The sequence below is a fragment of the Oncorhynchus keta genome, chromosome 30 (genome assembly GCF_023373465.1).
Source record: "Oncorhynchus keta strain PuntledgeMale-10-30-2019 chromosome 30, Oket_V2, whole genome shotgun sequence".
NCBI lineage: Eukaryota > Metazoa > Chordata > Actinopteri > Salmoniformes > Salmonidae > Oncorhynchus > Oncorhynchus keta.
Window position 1 is genome coordinate 18,911,584 of NC_068450.1, and position 21,354 is coordinate 18,932,937.

At 46.4% G+C, this 21,354-nt stretch overlaps 1 protein-coding gene and 2 long non-coding RNA genes across 5 annotated transcripts in view; 2 read left to right on the forward strand and 1 right to left on the reverse strand.

Annotated features, from left to right (window-relative positions):
- The window catches only part of LOC118363927 (glutamate receptor 1-like), a 245,020-nt gene that overhangs the window by 14,166 nt on the left and 209,500 nt on the right, over window positions 1-21,354 (reverse strand). For both annotated transcript variants that reach the window (XM_052487970.1, XM_052487969.1), the window contains exons 12-14: window positions 7,233-7,262; window positions 6,969-7,146; window positions 6,577-6,824 (exon numbers count right to left, since the gene is read on the reverse strand). In XM_052487970.1, coding sequence (XP_052343930.1) covers window positions 6,577-6,824; window positions 6,969-7,146; window positions 7,233-7,262 — 456 coding nt within the window. The remainder of the gene's footprint in view (window positions 1-6,576; window positions 6,825-6,968; window positions 7,147-7,232; window positions 7,263-21,354) is intronic.
- On the forward strand, window positions 125-1,646 carry LOC127913947 (uncharacterized). Its single transcript, XR_008087351.1, has 3 exons — window positions 125-170; window positions 1,112-1,225; window positions 1,484-1,646. It is a non-coding gene; the product is annotated as an uncharacterized LOC127913947 (long non-coding RNA).
- LOC127913946 (uncharacterized) lies at window positions 4,387-6,235 on the forward strand. 2 transcript variants are annotated; one of them, XR_008087350.1, is made up of 4 exons: window positions 4,387-4,820; window positions 4,909-5,480; window positions 5,525-5,656; window positions 6,185-6,235. It is a non-coding gene; the product is annotated as an uncharacterized LOC127913946 (long non-coding RNA). The 2 variants fall into 2 exon arrangements; XR_008087349.1 differs by lacking the exon at window positions 6,185-6,235 and adding an exon at window positions 6,097-6,184.

The window sequence follows — 21,354 nt, forward strand, 5'->3', positions numbered from 1 at the left end:
TCAATCCCAGGAACTGTCTCTCTCTCTCTGGCCCCAGGAACGGTCTCTCTCTCGCTCTCATCCCAGGAACTGTCTCTCTCTCATCCCAGGTACTGTCTCTCTCTCTCTCATCCCAGGTACGGTCTCTCTCTCTCTCATCCCAGGAACTGTCTCTCTCTCTCTCATCCCAGGTACTGTCTCTCTCTCTCTCTCTCTCTCTCTCTCTCTCTCTCTCTCTCATCCCAGGAACTGTCTCTATCTCTCTCTCTCATCCCAGGAACTGTCTCTCTATCTCTCATCCCAGGTACAGGTCTCTCTCTCTCTCTCATCCCAGGTACTGTCTCTCTCTCTCTCTCTCATCCCAGGAACTCTCTCTCTCTCTCTCTCTCTCTCTCTCTCTCTCTCTCATCCCAGGTACTGTCTCTCTCTCTCTCTCTCTCTCTCATCCCAGGTACTGTCTCTCTCTCTCATCCCAGGAACTCTCTCTCTCTCTCTCATCCCAGGTACTCTCTCTCTCTCTCTCTCTCTCTCTCTCTCTCTCTCTCTCTCTCTCTCTCATCCCAGGAACTCTCTCTCTCTCTCTCTCTCATCCCAGGTACTCTCTCTCTCTCTCATCCCAGGTACTGTCTCTCTCTCTCATCCCAGGTACTGTCTCTCTCTATCTCAATCCCAGGAACTGTCTCTCTCTCTCTGGCCCCAGGAACGGTCTCTCTCTCTCTCTCATCCCAGGTACTGTCTCTCTCTCATCCCAGGAACTGTCTCTCTCTCTCTCATCCCAGGAACTGTCTCTCTCTATCTCTCTCTCTCATCCCAGGTACTGTCTCTCTCTCTCTCATCCCAGGTACTGTCTCTCTCTATCTTAATCCCAGGTACTGTCTCTCTCTCTCTCTCATCCCAGGAACTGTCTCTCTCTCTCTCTCATCCCAGGTACTGTCTCTCTCTCTCTCTCTCATCCCAGGTACTGTCTCTCTCTCTCTCTCTCTCATCCCAGGAACTGTCTCTCTCTCTCTCATCCCAGGTACTGTCTCTCTCTCTCTCTCTCTCATCCCAGGAACTGTCTCTCTCTCTGGCCCCAGGAACTGTCTCTCTCTCTCTCATTCCAGGAACTGTCTCTCTCTCTCTCTCATCCCAGGTAGAGTCAGACATGGTCTTTTATGTGTTCATGTACAGTATATAACAATATACCCTGTTGGTGGGTTAGAGGTCAAGCAGATGAGGCGACAGAGTGCATGGTGGATGGTTAGAGGTCGAGTAGATGAGGCGACAGAGTGCTTGGTGGATGGTTAGAGGTCGAGCAGATGAGGCGACAGAGTGCTTGGTGGATGGTTAGAGGTCGAGTAGATGAGGCGACAGAGTGCTTGGTGGATGGTTAGAGGTCGAGTAGATGAGGCGACAGAGTGCTTGGTGGATGGTTAGAGGTCGAGTAGATGAAGCAGCAGAGTGCTTGGTGGATGGTTAGAGGTCGAGTAGATGAGGGGACAGAGTGCTTGGTGGATGGTTAGAGGTCGAGTAGATGAGGCGACAGAGTGCTTGGTGGATGGTTAGAGGTTAGAGGTCGAGTAGATGAGGCGACAGAGTGCTTGGTGGATGGTTAGAGGTCGAGTAGATGAGGCGACAGAGTGCTTGGTGGATGGTTAGAGGTCGAGTAGATGAGGCGACAGAGTGCTTGGTGGATGGTTAGATGTCGAGTAGATGAGGTGACAGAGTGCTTGGTGGATGGTTAGAGGTTAGAGGTCGAGTAGATGAGGCGACAGAGTGCTTGTTGGATGGTTAGAGGTTAGAGGTTGAGTAGATGAAGCAGCAGTGCTTGGTGGATGGTTAGAGGTTAGAGGTCGAGTAGATGAAGCAGCAGTGCTTGGTGGTGGGTTAAAAGAGGAGTGGGTTTTCCCAACAAACCACAACAGTACACATCAGGGATGAAGTTAGGACAAGGTCAAAACACAACAACAGTCTTCAGGGTAACAACAGTTGAGATCCTGTGAAATGAAGAGCTGTTAATGTAGCAATTCTGAAAGATGAATTCAATCAAACTGGCATCGTATTTCATATTGACTGTACTAAAATGATACTGCAGAATGGTTTCAGACACTGTGAGAATATTCAGTAGACTCTCCTCACAGGTAGAGGCTTCTAGACTCAGAATGTGTCCTTTTTATGTGAACAACAGTGTCACCAGGCAACACATCTAAGGCACATTTGATTGAACAGAGCCCTTAGTAAACCAAAAAGGGGGTGTTCACTAATTTCTGATTCGGACAGAGAATAATTAAACAAATGAAAAATGGTAAGGCTTGATTTACCCACATCTTAAGTGTCTAGCCAGAACAATGGGATCTCAATGAATGAAAGAGACCATTCAGGCCGAAATTGTCTCAGACTCTCTTACAAAACATTATCTGAGTAATGAACCCTATCTTCTCTGTCAGTATCAGACATCTGTGAATGCCACCGACCACGCTCAGTGTGTGTGTGATCTTAGGCTGCTGGGGGGAGAAAGGAGGGGTTAGGAGTGTATGTGTGTTTCGTGTCTGTGAGTGTGTGTCTGTGTGTGTGTCTGTGTCTGTGTGAGAGAGAGAGAATGAGTGAGAGAAATAAATGGATTGTGAGAAAGGACCTTTGCTGTGTGCATGCAGCCTACAGAGACAGTCCACTAAATTATTATTCAAAGACACTAAATGAAATCTCCCCATAGGAGACTTCTCATTAAAATACATGGAGATTAGGACCCCTCCAAGCACTTTCTGGAACAGAATACATGGAGATGATTAGGACCCCTCCAAGCCCTTTCTGGAACAGAATACATGGAGATTAGGACCCCTCCAAGCCCTTTCTGGAACAGAATACATGGAGATTAGGACCCCTCCAAGCCCTTTCTGGAACAGAATACATGGAGATGATTAGGACCCCTCCAAGCCCTTTCTGGAACAGAATACATGGAGATTAGGACCCCTCCAAGCCCTTTCTGGAACAGAATACATGGAGATTAGGACCCCTCCAAGCCCTTTCTGGAACAGAATACATGGAGATTAGGACCCCTCCAAGCCCTTTCTGGAACAGAATACATGGAGATTAGGACCCCTCCAAGCCCTTTCTGGAACAGAATACATGGAGATTAGGACCCCTCCAAGCCCTTTCTGGAACAGAATACATGGAGATGATTAGGACACCTCCAAGCCCTTTCTGGAACAGAATACATGGAGATGATTAGGACCCCTCCAAACCCTTTCTGGAACAGAATACATACAGTGGGGCAAAAAAGTATTTAGTCAGCCACCAATTGTGCAAGTTCTCCCACTTAAAAATATGAGAGAGGCCTGTAATTTTCATCATAGGTACACTTCAACTATGACAGACAAAATGAGAAAATAAATTCCAGAAAATCACATTGTAGGATTTTTTATGAATTTATTTGCAAATTATGGTGGAAAATAAGTGTTTGGTCAATAACAAAAGTTTATCTCAATACTTTGTTATATACCCTTTGTTGGCAATGACAGAGGTCAAACGTTTTCTGTAAGTCTTCACAAGGTTTTCACACACTGTTGCTGGTATTTTGGCCCACTCCTCCATGCAGATCTCCTCTAGAGCAGTGTTGTTTTGGGGCTCATTTTGTCATTTTGTCTGTCATAGTTGAAGTGTACCTATGATGAAAATTACAGGCCTCTCTCATCTTTTTAAGTGGGTGAACTTGCACAATTGGTGGCTGACTAAATACCTTTTTGCCCCACTGTATAAAACATGGACTGTAATCATGAGAGGTGAGGTTAGGCGGGTGTTGAGTTGTCCAATTTGTAAGTCGCTCTGGATAAGAGCGTCTGCTAAATGACTTAAATGTAAATGTAAATGTCTGTTGTAGCTGTTACCAAATAATACAAATAATGACAAACACAAAATCAGTTTTTGTAATCATTTCTCATTAAAGCCTCATAACATCAGTCTGCATTGATGATCTGAGTGCTTACAGGAGTAGCAGTGAAAACACTAGAGACAGAGAGCGAAAGAGAGAGAAAGAGACAGAGAGAGAAAGAGAGAGAGACAGAGAGTGAAAGAGAGAGAAAGAGAGAGAGAGAGAAAGAGAGGGAAAGAGACAGAGAGAAAGAGAAAGAGAGAGAAAGAGAGAGAACAGAGGAGAACAGAGAAAGAGGAGAAAGAGGAGAACAGAGGAGAGAGAACAGAAGAGAACAGAGAAAGAGGAGAACAGATGAGAGAGAACAGAGGAGAACACAGAAAGAGGATAACAGAGGAGAGAGGAGAACAGAGGAGAGAGAACAGAGGAGAACACAGAAAGAGGATAACAGATGAGAGAGGAGAACAGAGGAGAGAGGAGAAAGGGGAGAACAGAGAAAGAGGAGAACAGAAGAGAAAGAGGAGAAGAGAGACAGAGGAGAACAGAGGAGAAGAGAGAAAGAGGAGAACAGAGACAGAGGAGAACAGTGGAGAAAGGAGAAAGAGGAGAATGGAGAAAGAGGAGAACAGAGAAAGAGGAGAACAGAACAGAAAAGACGAGAGTCAAGGAGAGAGGAGTAAAGGAGAGGAGAACGAGTGTTTCTGAAGGAGGGAGGAAAGAAAGTGGGGGTCAGATTTCCACAGACCACTTCTGTAAAGAGTCCTGTCAGCCTGACCAAGGCCCAAGAGGTGGTTGTCAAGGGCTTAGCAGGGCTTCAGCTCTCACAGACACAGAGATATACTGCTCTGTAGGAGTCATAGAGGTTACACAGACACAGAGATATACTGCTCTGTAGGAGTCATAGAGGTTACACAGACACAGAGATATACTGCTCTGTAGGAGTCATAGAGGTTACACAGACACAGAGATATACTGCTCTGTAGGAGTCATAGAGGTTACACAGACACAGAGATATACTGCTCTGCAGGAGTCATAGAGGTTACACAGACACAGAGATATACTGCCCTGTAGGAGTCATAGAGGTTACACAGACACAGAGATATACTGCTCTGTAGGAGTCATAGAGGTTACACAGACACAGAGATATACTGCTCTGTAGGAGTCATAGAGGTTACACAGACACAGAGATATACTGCTCTGTAGGAGTCATAGAGGTTACACAGACACAGAGATATACTGCTCTGCAGGAGTCATAGAGGTTACACAGACACAGAGATATACTGCTCTGCAGGAGTCATAGAGGTTACACAGACACAGAGATATACTGCTCTGTAGGAGTCATAGAGGTTACACAGACACAGAGATATACTGCTCTGCAGGAGTCATAGAGGTTACACAGACACAGAGATATACTGCTCTGCAGGAGTCATAGAGGTTACACAGAAACAGAGATATACTGCTCTGCAGGAGTCATAGAGGTTACACAGACACAGAGATATACTGCTCTGCAGGAGTCATAGAGGTTACACAGACACAGAGATATACTGCTCTGCAGGAGTCATAGAGGTTACACAGACACAGAGATATACTGCTCTGCAGGAGTCATAGAGGTTACACAGACACAGAGATATACTGCTCTGCAGGAGTCATAGAGGTTACACAGACACAGAGATATACTGCTCTGCAGGAATCATAGAGGTTACACAGACACAGAGATATACTGCTCTGCAGGAGTCATAGAGGTTACACAGACACAGAGATATACTGCTCTGCAGGAGTCATAGAGGTTACACAGACACAGAGATATACTGCTCTGTAGGAGTCATAGAGGTTACACAGACACAGAGATATACTGCTCTGTAGGAGTCATAGAGGTTACACAGACACAGAGATATACTGCTCTGTAGGAGTCATAGAGGTTACACAGACACAGAGATATACTGCTCTGTAGGAGTCATAGAGGTTACACAGACACAGAGATATACTGCTCTGTAGGAGTCATAGAGTTTACACAGACACAGAGATATACTGCCCTGTAGGAGTCATAGAGGTTACACAGACACAGAGATATACTGATCTACAGGAGTCATAGAGGTTACACACACACAGAGATATACTGCTCTGCAGGAGTCATAGAGGTTACACAGAAACAGAGATATACTGCTCTGCAGGAGTCATAGAGGTTACACAGAAACAGAGATATACTGCTCTGCAGGAGTCATAGAGGTTACACAGACACAGAGATATACTGATCTACAGGAGTCATAGAGGTTACACAGACACAGAGATATACTGCTCTGCAGGAGTCATAGAGGTTACACAGACACAGAGATATACTGCTCTGCAGGAATCATAGAGGTTACACAGACACAGAGATATACTGCTCTGCAGGAGTCATAGAGGTTACACAGACACAGAGATATACTGATCTACAGGAGTCATAGAGGTTACACAAATTGCCATTGTGAAAATATAAAGACACCTCTTAACATTAGGTCATACATGCTGCTTATGACACAAAACAGTGTGTCAAGTGTTTGATGTTTATAGTGTCTGCATCTCAAACGGCACCCTATTCCCTACATAGTTCACTACTTTTGACCAGGACCTTGTGGAACTTGGTCAAAAGTAATGCACAATATAGGGAAAAGGGATGTATCTAGTATCTCCATACAAAACAATCTGCATGCAGAAACATGTGTTTAAGCCATTCCAGGCTCTGAGGCAGAGGTGCAGCTCCACGTTATTACCTGAGGGGTGAGCCCTTGGGCGTGGCGATACCGTATCCTTTAGAGTCCAGGTTCCCCCCCACCTTCATGGTGTCACAGGGTTTCCTCTGCTCAATGTACTCGTTCATGGTGGACTCTAACAGGTAGGCGTACTTCCCTTTAGACTTCCTGACCCTCATCACTCCCTCGTCTGTGGTCTTCACAAACACTGAGGGGTCGGCCGACTTCATGTACGACCACATCTTCTCAAACACCGCGATCTTAGACCGCTGGGGAGAGAGGAGGGGTTAGGATAGTGTGTGCGTGGGTGTGTGTGTGCGTGGGGGGGGGGGTAGTAAACTGTGTGTGTGAGTAAACTGCATGTACATGCCAGTGAAACAGGTGTGTGTATATAAGTAAACCACAGGTCTCACCCTGAAGAACTCCTTGGTGGAACCAGCATCCAGAGTTCCGTAGGCGATCTCAGTCTGTTTAGCCAGGTCCTCAGCACTCTCTATGGGGGACACCATCCTCTCCACGGTGAGGAAAGCAGCCAGGTTGGCCGTGTAGGACGAGATGATGATGAGAGTGAAGAACCACCACACGCCCCCACTATCCGCCCTGACAGAGACCTAGAGGGAGAAACAGCCAGGTTGGCCGTGTAGGACGAGATGATGATGAGAGTGAAGAACCACCACACGCCCCCCACTATCCGCCCTGACAGAGACCTAGAGGGAGAAACAACCAGAGACAGGAGTTTGAGACATGCCTACAGACACCTACGTACATACCTACACACACAACCCCTAGGATATGTCCAGCTACACCTAAAGGGGGAAATATATAACGGCGACTAACCCATTCCGTACAAATCTGAGCAACCGCGGCACTCAAACGAGGCTGCAATGAAAACGAATGGGACTGTAGCAACTGTGTTGGTATCAACATCTGCGGTGTGAACTAGGTTTCTATTCAAGTCTTGATTGACATGTTAATGGCCCAATAGTATTGGAGAAAAGTAGAAAAAACTGACCCCACCGACGCTGTACGTTAAATTGTGACGTGTCATGACGTAACGTACACCACACATAATGCACCTCCTTCTGTGTGGTACAGCCTCTCTGCAACAGGTGTAGCGCTTCTCTCACAGTTTAAAAACAAGAAAGGGAAAGGGACAGGGAAATGGGTAGGGGGTAAGGGTAAGGAGAAAGGTTAAGGGGTAGGGGGTAAGGGTAAGGAGAAAGGGTAAGAGGGAAGGGGAAGGGGGATGGGTAAGGGGTAAGGGTAAGGAGAAAGGGTAAGGGGTAAGGAGAAAGGGGTAAGGGGTAATGGTAAGGAGAAAAAGGGGAAGGGGTAAGCAGAAAGGGGAAGGGGTAAGGGAGAAGGGGAAAGGGGAAGGGATAAGGAGAAAGGGGTAAGGGGTAATGGTAAGGAGAAAAAGGGGAAGGGGTATGCAGAAAGGGGAAGGGGTAAGGGGAAGGAGAAAGGGGAAGGGATAAGGAGAAAGGGGTAATGGTAAGGAGAAAAAGGGGAAGGGGTAAGGGGTAAGCAGAAAGGGGAAGGGGTAAGGGGTAAAGGGTAGGGGTAAGGAGAAAGGGTAAGGGGGGGAAGGGTAAGGATAAAAGGTAAGGGGAAGGGTAAGGAGAAAGGGTAAGGGGTAGGGAGAAAGGGGTAAGGGGTAATGGTAAGGAGAAAAAGGGAAGGGGTAAGCAGAAAGGGGAAGGGGTAAGGGGAAGGGGAAGGGATAAGGAGAAAGGGGTAAGGGGTAATGGTAAGGAGAAAAAGGGGAAGGGGTAAGCAGAAAGGGGTAAGGGGTAATGGTAAGGAGAAAAAGGGGAAGGGGTAAGGGTAAGCAGAAAGGGGAAGGGGTAAGGGGTAAAGGGTAGGGGTAAGGAGAAAGGGTAAGGGGGAAGGGTAAGGGGTAAGGATAAAAGGTAAGGGGAAGGGGAAGGGGAAGGAGAAAGGGGAATGGGTAAGGGTAAGGGTAAGGGGGAAAGGGTAAGGAGAATGGCTAAGGGGTAAGCAGAAAGGGGAAGGGGTAAAGGGTAAGGGTATGGGGTAGGGGTCAGGAGAAAGGGTAAGGGGGAAAGGGGAAGGGTAAGGGGGAAGGGTAAGGAGAATGGGTAAGGGATAAGGAGAAAGGGTAAGGGTAAGGAGTAAGGGGAAGGGGTAAGGGCAGGGGTAAGGGTAACGGGTAGGGGTAAGGGAAGGGTAAGGGGTAAGGAGAAAGGGGAAGGGGTAAGGAGAAAGGGGGAAGGGGTAAGGAGAAAGGGGGAAGGGGGAAGGGGTAAGGGTTAAGGGTAAGGGGTAAGGGTAAGGAGTAAGGGAAAGGGATAGGGGTAAGGAGAAAGGGTAAGGGGGAAGGGTAAGGGATAGGGGTAAGGGTAAGGGATAGGGGTAAGGAGAAAGGGTAAGGGGGAAGGGTAAGGGGTAGGGGTAAGGAGTAGGGTTAAGGGGGAAGGGTAAGGGGTAGGGGGAAGGAGGAAGTGTAAGGTGGAAGGGTAAGGGGGAAGGGTAAGGAGAAAGGGTAAGGGGTAAGGAGAAAGGGGTAAGGGGGACTGGTAAGGGGTAAGGAGAAAGGGGAAGGAGTAAGGGGAAACGGTAAGGAGAAAGGGTAAGGGGGAAGGGTAAGGGGGATGGGTAAAGGGGTAAAGGGTAAGGGGGAACGGTAAGGGGTAGGGATAAGGGGGAAAGGGGTAAGGGGTAGAGTGAGGGGAAGGGTAAGGGGAAGGGGCAGGGGTAAGGGGGAAGGGTAAGGGGTAGGGGGAAGGGTAAGGGGTAAGGGTAAGGGGAAGGGTAAGGGGTAGGGGTAAGGGAAGGGGTAAGGGGTAAGGGAAGGGTAGGGGTAAGGGTAAGGGGTAGGGGTAAGGGGGATGGATACCTAGTCTAATGTACAACTGAATGCATTCATTTTTTGCGTCATCACTGCAAGCCATCATGACTCTTAGAAGCCGCGACAGCCGCTGTTTACTTCTGACGATAACTTTATCGCCACCCTAAAAACACGATTCAAATTCGACACAAACCTTCAAATAGGTATGTAATGACACATTATACAAACTCTTTATAGTGTTTTATTGACATTTTAGAGGAGATAAGTTGGACAGATCGGGTGAAAAAAGCAGTTTCCCCCCCCCCTTTCACTATCCGCACTAGGGTTCGCTTCCCCACCTGCCATTTTTGAAAATACCAGACGGAGCTCATTGCCTTCTTCAATCATGCAGAGACGGGCAGCATGAAGGTCTCGTCATTGCTTTTGCTGGAAAGGGAATAAATTGTGCTTTACAATGGTATTGATATTACAGCTGACCTGGAAGTATTATGTTTTTTTTGGAAGCTAAAATAAGGTCAATTGTACGGAACAGAGTGATGTCAGTTAAGGGTAAACCCATCTGTATAACTCTCCGTTAGGATCTCATTCACTTGCATCTATCTACATTATAACAAACCAAAGCCATTCACATGACTCTGACTTATCTAGCATCACATGACAGTATGCATCTTCCACCCCAACTACCTACAGTACAGCAGTCTCTGTCTGTGTCCCATCATCAGACACCATGCTGTGTCCCAAATAGCACCATATTCCCTTCACAGTGCACTACTTTTGACCAGGGCCCCTATATAGGGAATAAGGTGCCGTTTGGGATACACCCCTGCCTCTACTGTAATGTCATCAAGACTCTGGGAGAGCTGTGTTAAATGTGCTGAGACAAGATAACTGAGCATCACAAAGGAAGTAGACCAGATTCACCTCACCTTAAGGAAGCTGCCAGCGTGTTTTACGGAGCCACACACATTCATTGGTGGTGATTGATAACAGGAGGAGGAGGAGGCCACTTAGTCACAGCTTTTTAAAAACAAATTACTGATTTGTCGGAAGCCAAATTCCCCTAGGACCTTTCTGTGTCTCGGGAAGTGTCCCAAAAGGAACCCTGTTGCCTTTATGGTGCACTGCGTCTGACCAGGGCCATGTGATAGGCCATATAGGGAACAGGGTAACACACAGGCTGTAGCTCTGTCTCTCTGCCCCAGGAGAACACAACTGAGCACTAACGATTAACTGTATCTCTGTTACGTACCATTCTCTTCTCTGGCATGTCAGACTCAGAGAGAGTACAGGACAGAGGGAGATAGAGAGCTTTTACGTGATCAAAAATAAGCTGAAGATAAAACACAAAACGGTTCCAGGGTTTAGTCTTCGTGTAGTTAGTGAAGTAGAACATTAAAAGGAAGATTGAACAAGAAAACAAGAGGGAAATTATTCAGGATGAGAGAAGATAGGAGGATGATGAAAAAGTTACAAGGCCTGAGAAGAGACGGAAAGAGAAGAGAGGGAAAGAGAAGAGAGGGAAAGAGAAGAGTGGGAAAGAGAAGAGAGGGAAAGAGAAGAGAGGGAAAGAGAAGAGAGGGAAAGAGAAGAGAGTAAAAGAAAAGAGAGTGAAAGAAAAGAGAAGAGAGGGAAAGAGAAGAGAGGGAAAGAGAATATAGTGAAAGAGAAGAGAGGGAAAGAGAAGAGAGGGAAAGAGAAGAGAGGGAAAGAGAAGAGAGGGAAAGAGGGGTTAGTGTGACAGAGAAGAGAGGGAAAGAGAGGGGTAAGAGTGACAGAGAAGAGAGGGAAAGAGAAGAGAGGGAAAGAGAGGGGTAAGAGTGACAGAGAAGAGAGGGAAAGAGAGGGGTAAGAGTGACAGAGAAGAGAGGGAAAGAGAGGGGTAAGAGTGACAGAGAAGAGAGGGAAAGAGAGGGGTAAGAGTGACAGAGAAGAGAGGGAAAGAGAGGGGTAAGAGTGACAGAGAAGAGAGAGAAAGAGAGGGGTAAGAGTGAAAGAGAAGAGAGGGAAAGAGAAGAGAGGGAAAGAGAGGGGTAAGAGTGACAGAGAAGAGAGGGAATGAGAGGGGTAAGAGTGACAGAGAAGAGGGAAAGAGAGGTGTAAGAGTGACAGAGAAGAGAGGGAAAGAGAGGGGTAAGAGTGACAGAGAAGAGAGGGAAAGAGAGGGGTAAGAGTGACAGAGAAGAGAGGGAAAGAGAAGAGAGGGAAAGAGAGGGTTAAGAGTGACAGAGAAGAGAGGAATGAGAGGGGTAAGAGTGACAGAGAAGAGAGGGAAAGAAAGAGAGGGAAAGAGAGGGGTAAGAGTGACAGAGAAGAGAGGGAAAGAGAGGGGTAAGAGTGACAGAGAAGAGAGGGAAAGAGAGGGGTAAGAGTGACAGAGAAGAGAGGGAAAGAGAGGGGTAAGAGTGACAGAGAAGAGAGGGAAAGAGAGGGGTAAGAGTGACAGAGAAGAGAGGGAAAGAGAGGGGTAAGAGTGACAGAGAAGAGAGGGAAAGAGAGGGGTAAGAGTGAAAGAGAAGAGAGGGAAAGAGAAGAGAGGGAAAGAGAGGGGTAAGAGTGACAGAGAAGAGAGGGAAAGAGAGGGGTAAGAGTGACAGAGAAGAGAGGGAAAGAGAAGAGAGGGAAGGAGAAGAGAGGCAAAGAGAGGAGTAAGAGTGAAAGAGAAGAGAGTGAAAGAGAAGAGAGGGAAAGAGAGGGGTAAGAGTGACAGAGAAGAGAGGGAATGAGAGGGGTAAGAGTGACAGAGAAGAGGGAAAGAGAGGTGTAAGAGTGACAGAGAAGAGAGGGAAAGAGAGGGGTAAGAGTGACAGAGAAGAGAGGGAAAGAGAGGGGTAAGAGTGAAAGAGAAGAGAGGGAAAGAGAGGGGTAAGAGTGACAGAGAAGAGAGGGAAAGAGAGGGGTAAGAGTGACAGAGAAGAGAGGGAAAGAGAAGAGAGGGAAGGAGAAGAGAGGCAAAGAGAGGAGTAAGAGTGACAGAGAAGAGAGGGAAAGAGAGGGGTAAGAGTGACAGAGAAGAGAGGGAAAGAGAGGGGTAAGAGTGACAGAGAAGAGAGGGAAAGAGAGGGGTAAGAGTGACAGAGAAGAGAGGGAAAGAGAGGGGTAAGAGTGAAAGAGAAGAGAGGGAAAGAGAGGGGTAAGAGTGACAGAGAAGAGAGGGAAAGAGAAGCGAGGGGAGGAGAAGAGAGGCAAAGAGAGGAGTAAGAGTGAAAGAGAAGAGAGGGAAAGAAAGAAAGAGAAGAGAGGGAAAGAGAGGAGTGAGAGTGAAAGAGAAGAGAGGGAAAGAAAGAAAGAGAAGAGAGGGAAAGAGAGGAGTGAGAGTGAAAGAGAAGAGAGGGAAAGAGAGGGGTAAGAGTGAAAGAGAAGAGAGGGAAAGAGAGAAAGAGAAGAGAGGGAAAGAGAGCAGTGAGAGTGAAAGAGAAGAGAGGGAAAGAGAGGGGTAAGAGTGCTCCCATCCCCTGCTTCTCTTCTCTCACTCTCTTTTTATTCTATATTTAACCTTTATTTAATTAGGCAAGTTAGTTAAGAACAAATTATTATTTACAATGACCCCCGCCAAACCCTCCCTTATAACCCAGACAATGCTGGGCCAGTTGTGCGACGCCTTATGGGACTCCCGATCACAGCCAGCTGTGATACAGCCCAGGATCGAACCAGGGTCTGCAGTCACTCGGGAGCCCTCCTAGCTCTCTGTCCCTCTCTCTCCCTACCCCTCACACCCTCCCGTCTCTCTCCCTCTCTTTCTCCCTCACTCTCGCTCTCTCTCTCTCCCTAACCCTTCTCACTATCTCTTTTCTCTCTCCCTCTGTCTCATCATCTCTTTCTCACTCTTATCTACGAACAGTCTAATTAGTACTAATCAATCGTCACCAACATATAAACCCCATACTGTACAGCAGGGTTCTCAAAGTGGGGTCCACGGTCCTGAATGGGGTCTGCTGCAAGATCTCAAATCAGAAAATACACTGAACAAAAATAGAAATGCAACATACAATTTTACTGGGTTACAGTTCATATAAGGAAATCAGTCAATTTAAATAAATAAATTAGGACCTAATCTATGGATTTCACATGATTGGGAATAGAGACATGCATTTGTTGATCACAGATTTTTTTAAAAGCAGGGTTGTGGATCAGAAAACCAGTCAGTATCTGGTGTGACCACCATTTGCCTCATACAATCCCCCATTTTTTTCACTGTAATTTAAGGCAAAATGTGTAGAATTGCATGATATCAGCTTTAAAGCTGCAACAACAAACATGTCTTTGCCCCATGACAAAATGTGTAGAATTGCAGGAAATGTGTTTCTCTCCGATGCCAAGAGACTTCTGCCTTTTAAACGTTCATTCCCTGGGCCCAAGACTTGGATCGTCCTGCCACACACTGCAGAAATCATACTAAAACTGCTTGTAGGCTATTTTTAAATGGCACTGGAGTCGTGTTCTGATTAGAAATGGGTCACTGATAAAATGTTCTATCACAAAAGTGGTCCCCAGTCCCAAAACGTTTGAGAACCTCATACAGTACAGAGCTGCAGTGAACATCAGTGAAACACTATGGAGGCTGCTTACAGTACCAGGGGGTTAGAGCAGTGCTGTCCTTTCACTACCCCATTAAGGCAATGATTAATGACTTATTCACAACTATTGATTACTGCTGAACATTATATTAAATGGTTATGTTAACATGGAACAGGTATGGGATGCTTGTGTGCATTAGAGTGAATGTCTGCGTGTCAGAAAAGGAGCAGGTCCAGGCGTGCTCACAGCAGCCAAACAAAACCATAGCCTTCTCTAATCATCCTCTAACCATCCTCTAATCATCCTCTAACCATCCTCTAATCTCCCCAGCTCTGAGTCGATCTAGTGTAGCAAACTGAACTGCTAAACTCCCCATAAAATCCCCCTTCTATTCCATATGCTAATTAGCATGACTAATGGCATCAGTGAGTGTAAAGAATGAGTCTGTAATGACCACATTACAATGGATTAGGATTTACACTGCTGGAAATGAGGGACAATAGCAGGCTGAATAATGTTCTGATTCCAGACCAGTCAGAAATTAGAAGAACAAGACGTACCGGCTTTTCTGTTTTTTGGATCTGAATAAATTAGATAGATGTGTGTGTGTTCTCGAAATGCCACGTCGCCTCTAATAATGCAGTCGGACCTCTCTCTCTCTCTCTTATAAAAGGTCAGTATTTTCATGCAGTAGAGAATGATTGAATTATGTTAATAATGTTTACAGCCTAGGGCAGCGTTTCCCAACCCTGGTCTTCCAGTGTCCCAACAGTACAGCTGTATCGTAACCCTGGTCTTCCAGTGTCCCAACAGTACAGCTGTATCGTAACCCTGTTCTTCCAGTGTCCCAACAGTACAGCTGTATCGTAACCCTGGTCTTCCAGTGTCCCAACAGTACAGCTGTATCGTAACCCTGGTCTTCCAGTGTCCCAACAGTACAGCTGTATCGTAACCCTGGTCTTCCAGTGTCCCAACAGTACAGCTGTATCGTAACCCTGGTCTTCCAGTGTCCCAACAGTACAGCTGTATCGTAACCCTGTTCTTCCAGTGTCCCAACAGTACAGCTGTATCGTAACCCTGGTCTTCCAGTGTCCCAACAGTACAGCTGTATCGTAACCCTGTTCTTCCAGTGTCCCAACAGTACAGCTGTATCGTAACCCTGGTCTTCCAGTGTCCCAACAGTACAGCTGTATCGTAACCCTGGTCTTCCAGTGTCCCAACAGTACAGCTGTATCGTAACCCTGTTCTTCCAGTGTCCCAACAGTACAGCTGTATCGTAACCCTGGTCTTCCAGTGTCCCAACAGTACAGCTGTATCGTAACCCTGGTCTTCCAGTGTCCCAACAGTACAGCTGTATCGTAACCCTGGTCTTCCAGTGTCCCAACAGTACAGCTGTATCGTAACCCTGGTCTTCCAGTGTCCCAACAGTACAGCTGTATCGTAACCCTGGTCTTCCAGTGTCCCAACAGTACAGCTGTATCGTAACCCTGTTCTTCCAGTGTCCCAACAGTACAGCTGTATCGTAACCCTGGTCTTCCAGTGTCCCAACAGTACAGCTGTATCGTAACCCTGTTCTTCCAGTGTCCCAACAGTACAGCTGTATCGTAACCCTGGTCTTCCAGTGTCCCAACAGTACAGCTGTATCGTAACCCTGGTCTTCCAGTGTCCCAACAGTACAGCTGTATCGTAACCCTGTTCTTCCAGTGTCCCAACAGTACAGCTGTATCGTAACCCTGGTCTTCCAGTGTCCCAACAGTACAGCTGTATCGTAACCCTGGTCTTCCAGTGTCCCAACAGTACAGCTGTATCGTAACCCTGGTCTTCCAGTGTCCCAACAGTACAGCTGTATCGTAACCCTGGTCTTCCAGTGTCCCAACAGTACAGCTGTATCGTAACCCTCGTCTTCCAGTGTCCCAACAGTACAGCTGTATCGTAACCCTGTTCTTCCAGTGTCCCAACAGTACAGCTGTATCGTAACCCTGGTCTTCCAGTGTCCCAACAGTACAGCTGTATCGTAACCCTGGTCTTCCAGTGTCCCAACAGTACAGCTGCATCGTAACCCTGGTCTTCCAGTGTCCCAACAGTACAGCTGTATCGTAACCCTGGTCTTCCAGTGTCCCAACAGTACAGCTGTATCGTAACCCTGGTCTTCCAGTGTCCCAACAGTACAGCTGCATCGTAACCCTGGTCTTCCAGTGTCCCAACAGTACAGCTGTATCGTAACCCTGGTCTTCCAGTGTCCCAACAGTACAGCTGCATCGTAACCCTGGACAAACACACCTGGTTCAACTTGTCAACTAATCATCAAGTCCTCCCTCAATGAGTTGAATCAGGTGTTTGTCCAGGGATACAATAAAACTGTACTGTTGGGGTACAGGAGGACCAGGGTTGGGAAACATCAGTCTGGGGCACTCAAAACAGTAAACACTTCTGTTAAAGGTCTCAGAGTGTTATGGCATACGATGCTGTGTACTAGTGTCATATAAGGAGGGAATCAATTCAACGGCTGATGTGGACTTAGTGGTTCACTGCAGACACGTGCGGGCATACACACACATACACACAGGGGTGCTGTGACACACTCACGCACGCATACGGGTACATGCTGTGAGCTGCGACACGTGTCTCTCTGGGTTGCCATGGCAGCACACCCTGCTCTCCAAACAGTTCTGACGATCTGAGCTGAAAGAAGGATTTAAGTCTTCTCACTCCTCCTTCCCTCCCTCTCTGCCCCTCTATTCTCTCTGTCTAGCTCTCTCTCTCTCTGCCCCTCTCATCTCTTTGTCTAGCTCTCTCTCTGCCCCTCTCTTCTCTCTGTCTAGCTCTCTCTCTTCCCCTCTCTTCTCTCTGTCTAGCTCTCTCTCCCCCTCTCTTCTCTCTGTCTAGCTCTCTCTCCCCCTCTCTTCTCTCTGTCTAGCTCTCTCTCTGCCCCTCTCTTCTCTTTGTCTAGCTCTCTCTCTGCCCCTCTCTTCTCTCTGTCTAGCTCTCTCTCTGCCCCCCCCTCTCTCTGTACTCTATCAGTCTCTCTCTTTCTCTCTCTCTTCTATTAGTCTCTCACTTTCTCTCTCTGTCCTCCATCAGGTTCTCTCTCTTTCTCTCTCTGTCCTATCTCTCTTTCTCTCTCGATTCTCTATCAGTCTCTCTCTCTTTCTCACTCTGTCCTCTATCAGGCTCTCTCTGTGGGAGGCAGCGGAACAAACACTGAAGTGTAGCTCTCTTCTCTCTTAACCGGTAAAATCCACAGACACAGCCCTTCAGATCATCCAGCTACTATAGTAGCATATCATATCCTTATCTACTCTGATTTAGCCAGTTACTAGCCTATTTACTCTGATTTAGCCAGTTACTAGCCTATTTACTCTGAATTAGCCAGTTACTAGTGTCTTGACGTTGGCCTGGGGGTAGGTTTATGACAGTCATAAATACCTCTTCCCCCCTTTTTCCTCTCTCTACCCTACTGATGTTACATTTGAAAATCCATTGGTTAACATAGAGATTCTGGGAACATCAGAAGGTGGGGGGAAATGAACTATATTCTGGTAATCCGACCAATTGAACATATGCGGTGGTACTTAATGAATATGATGTCAGTTCGGTTGTCATCTGAGACATTCTCATCAATGATGAGATGACATAAACTCTACAGTGGAAAGTCTTCACAACAGAGTTATAGGATTCACATGGAATTGTTGTTCAATTTCAATTTGTTCAAGTTTGAATATGAAATTATTCGTGATGGGATGAAATGTGATTTTAGCTTCTAAAATGTGAGATGTGGGTTTTCATAAGATAGGGCTCTGCTCAATCAGTGGCCCGTCCCTGTGAAGGGACATGGGCTATAAAACTTTTCAAACACGCCCTCCTCTCCCTTCCCATATAAAGCCTTGACGACAATATAACCATGTGTTCCGAGGATGTGAGGACGACGGTCAGAATGGTTCAGATAATAACTACAGAACGAAGCCAACATCAGCGTGAGCTTTGGTTGCGAATGGTATGAACTTTGAACTCTTATTCACTACAGAAGTGATACCTCCTAGCCGTTGAGTTAGCAACAGCAGCTGCAAACGCAGGTTAGGAAGGAACAGAGTATCCCGTCTACCACACAACGACGTTACTACAACGTATCCAATTTACCAGCAGAGACATTCTTCAAGGGACTAGGTTGGGCAACACGGTTTTCTATCTACCACCAACCTACCGAAGCGCAGCTCAGAGTAAATATTTATTGCATTTTCCTTTTCCAAATGGGCGGTACATTTAAAATGCATAAGATACTGTATTTGCGAAAGCACAGCTTCTTCCCTTTGTTCCTCAGTCTTCCCGCTCTTTCACTGAAACCCAGCCCCTTTTCTTTTGTGTAACCAGCTGTCATATCTGTTCCACCCGCTAGGGACGTTTTCCTTTATAACGTCATTTGTATTCAAGTTATGATTAATTCTGTGTATGTGTAATTCTGTGTGATTAGTTAGGTAGTAAATAAATAATTAAACCCAATTTTGTATTGCTGATTCAACTTGTTAGCCAGGGTTCTTGCAGACAAAAGTTCTCTTGTACAACTTTCAGATGAGACTGAATTAAGGTGACGATTAATATTGACTGCTATTGATGTAAACTATTACTAGGTCTTTAAGAGTTTATTCGGAAGATAACTGCTCTATAAATATTATTTCGTAGAGCCCCGACTCTCTAGTTAATTACATTTACATGATTAGCTCAATCAGGTAATATTAATTACAGATAAATAAGACACGACACTAGCCTATTTACTTTGATTTAGCCAGTTACTAGCCTATCTACTTTGATTTAGCCAGTTACTAGCCTATCATTTACATTTACATTTAAGTCATTTAGCAGACGCTCTTATCCAGAGCGACTTACAAATTGGTGCATACACCTTATGACATCCAGTGGAACAGCCACTTTACAATAGTGCATCTAAATCTTTTTAGGGGGGGTGAGAAGGATTACTTACCCTATCCAGCAGGTATTCCTTGAAGAGGTGGGGTTTCAGGTGTCTCCGGAAGGTGGTGATTGACTCCGCTGTCCTGGCGTCGTGAGGGAGTTTGTTCCACCATTGGGGGCCAGAGCAGCGAACAGTTTTGACTGGGCTGAGCGGGAACTGTACTTCCTCAGTGGTAGGGAGGCGAGCAGGCCAGAGGTGGATGAACGCAGTGCCCTTGTTTGGGTGTAGGGCCTGATCAGAGCCTGGAGGTACTGAGGTGCCGTTCCCCTCACAGCTCCGTAGGCAAGCACCATGGTCTTGTAGCGGATGCGAGCTTCAACTGGAAGCCAGTGGAGAGAGCGGAGGAGCGGGGTGACGTGAGAGAACTTGGGAAGGTTGAACACCAGACGGGCTGCGGCGTTCTGGATGAGTTGTAGGGGTTTAATGGCACAGGCAGGGAGCCCAGCCAACAGCGAGTTGCAGTAATCAAGACGGGAGATGACAAGTGCCTGGATTAGGACCTGTGCCGCTTCCTGTGTGAGGCAGGGTCGTACTCTGCGGATGTTGTAGAGCATGAACCCAGGAACGTACAGGAACCTACACGTTCTATCTACTTTGATTTAGCCAGTTACTAGCCTATCTACTTTGATTTAGCCAGTTACTAGCCTATTTACTTTGATTTAGCCAGTTACTAGCCTATCTACTTTGATTTAGCCAGTTACTAGCCTATCTACTTTGATTTAGCCAGTTACTAGCCTATCTAATTTGATTTAGCCAGTTACTAGCCTATCTACTTTGATTTAGCCCGTTACTAGCCTATCTACTTTGATTTAGCCCATTACTAGCCTATCTACTTTGATTTAGCCAGTTACTAGCCTATCTACTTTGATTTAGCCAGTTACTAGCCTATCTACTTTGATTTAGCCCGTTACTAGCCTATCTACTTTGATTTAGACAGTTACTAGCCTATCTACTTTGATTTAGCCAGTTACTAGCCTATCTACTTTGATTTAGCCAGTTACTAGCCTATCTAATTTGATTTAGCCAGTTACTAGCCTATCTACTTTGATTTAGCCCGTTACTAGCCTATCTACTTTGATTTAGCCCATTACTAGCCTATCTACTTTGATTTAGCCAGTTACTAGCCTATCTACTTTGATTTAGCCAGTTACTAGCCTATCTACTTTGATTTAGCCAGTTACTAGCCTATCTACTCTGATTTAGCCCGTTACTAGCCTATCTACTTTGATTTAGCCAGTTACTAGCCTATCTACTTTGATTTAGCCAGTTACTAGCCTATCTACTTTGATTTAGCCAGTTACTAGCCTATCTACTTTGATTTAGCCAGTTACTAGCCTATCTACTTTGATTTAGCCCGTTACTAGCCTATCTACTTTGATTTAGCCAGTTACTAGCCTATCTACTTTGATTTAGCCAGTTACTAGCCTATCTACTTTGATTTAGCCAGTTACTAGCCTATCTACTTTGATTTAGCCAGTTACTAGCCTATCTACTTTGATTTAGCCCGTTACTAGCCTATCTACTTTGATTTAGCCAGTTACTAGCCTATCTACTTTGATTTAGCCCGTTACTAGCCTATCTACTTTGATTTAGCCCGTTACTAGCCTATCTACTTTGATTTAGCCAGTTACTAGCCTATCTACTTTGATTTAGCCAGTTACTAGCCTATCATTTACATTTACATTTAAGTCATTTAGCAGACGCTCTTATCCAGAGCGACTTACAAATTGGTGCATACACCTTATGACATCCAGTGGAACAGCCACTTTACAATAGTGCATCTAAATCTTTTTAGGGGGGTGAGAAGGATTACTTACCCTATCCTAGGTATTCCTTGAAGAGGTGGGGTTTCAGGTGTCTCCGGAAGGTGGTGATTGACTCCGCTGTCCTGGCGTCGTGAGGGAGTTTGTTCCACCATTGGGGGCCAGAGCAGCGAACAGTTTTGACTGGGCTGAGCGGGAACTGTACTTCCTCAGTGGTAGGGAGGCGAGCAGGCCAGAGGTGGATGAACGCAGTGCCCTTGTTTGGGTGTAGGGCCTGATCAGAGCCTGGAGGTACTGAGGTGCCGTTCCCCTCACAGCTCCGTAGGCAAGCACCATGGTCTTGTAGCGGATGCGAGCTTCAACTGGAAGCCAGTGGAGAGAGCGGAGGAGCGGGGTGACGTGAGAGAACTTGGGAAGGTTGAACACCAGACGGGCTGCGGCGTTCTGGATGAGTTGTAGGGGTTTAATGGCACAGGCAGGGAGCCCAGCCAACAGCGAGTTGCAGTAATCAAGACGGGAGATGACAAGTGCCTGGATTAGGACCTGTGCCGCTTCCTGTGTGAGGCAGGGTCGTACTCTGCGGATGTTGTAGAGCATGAACCTACAGGAACGTACAGGAACCTACACGTTCTATCTACTTTGATTTAGCCAGTTACTAGCCTATCTACTTTGATTTAGCCAGTTACTAGCCTATTTACTTTGATTTAGCCAGTTACTAGCCTATCTACTTTGATTTAGCCAGT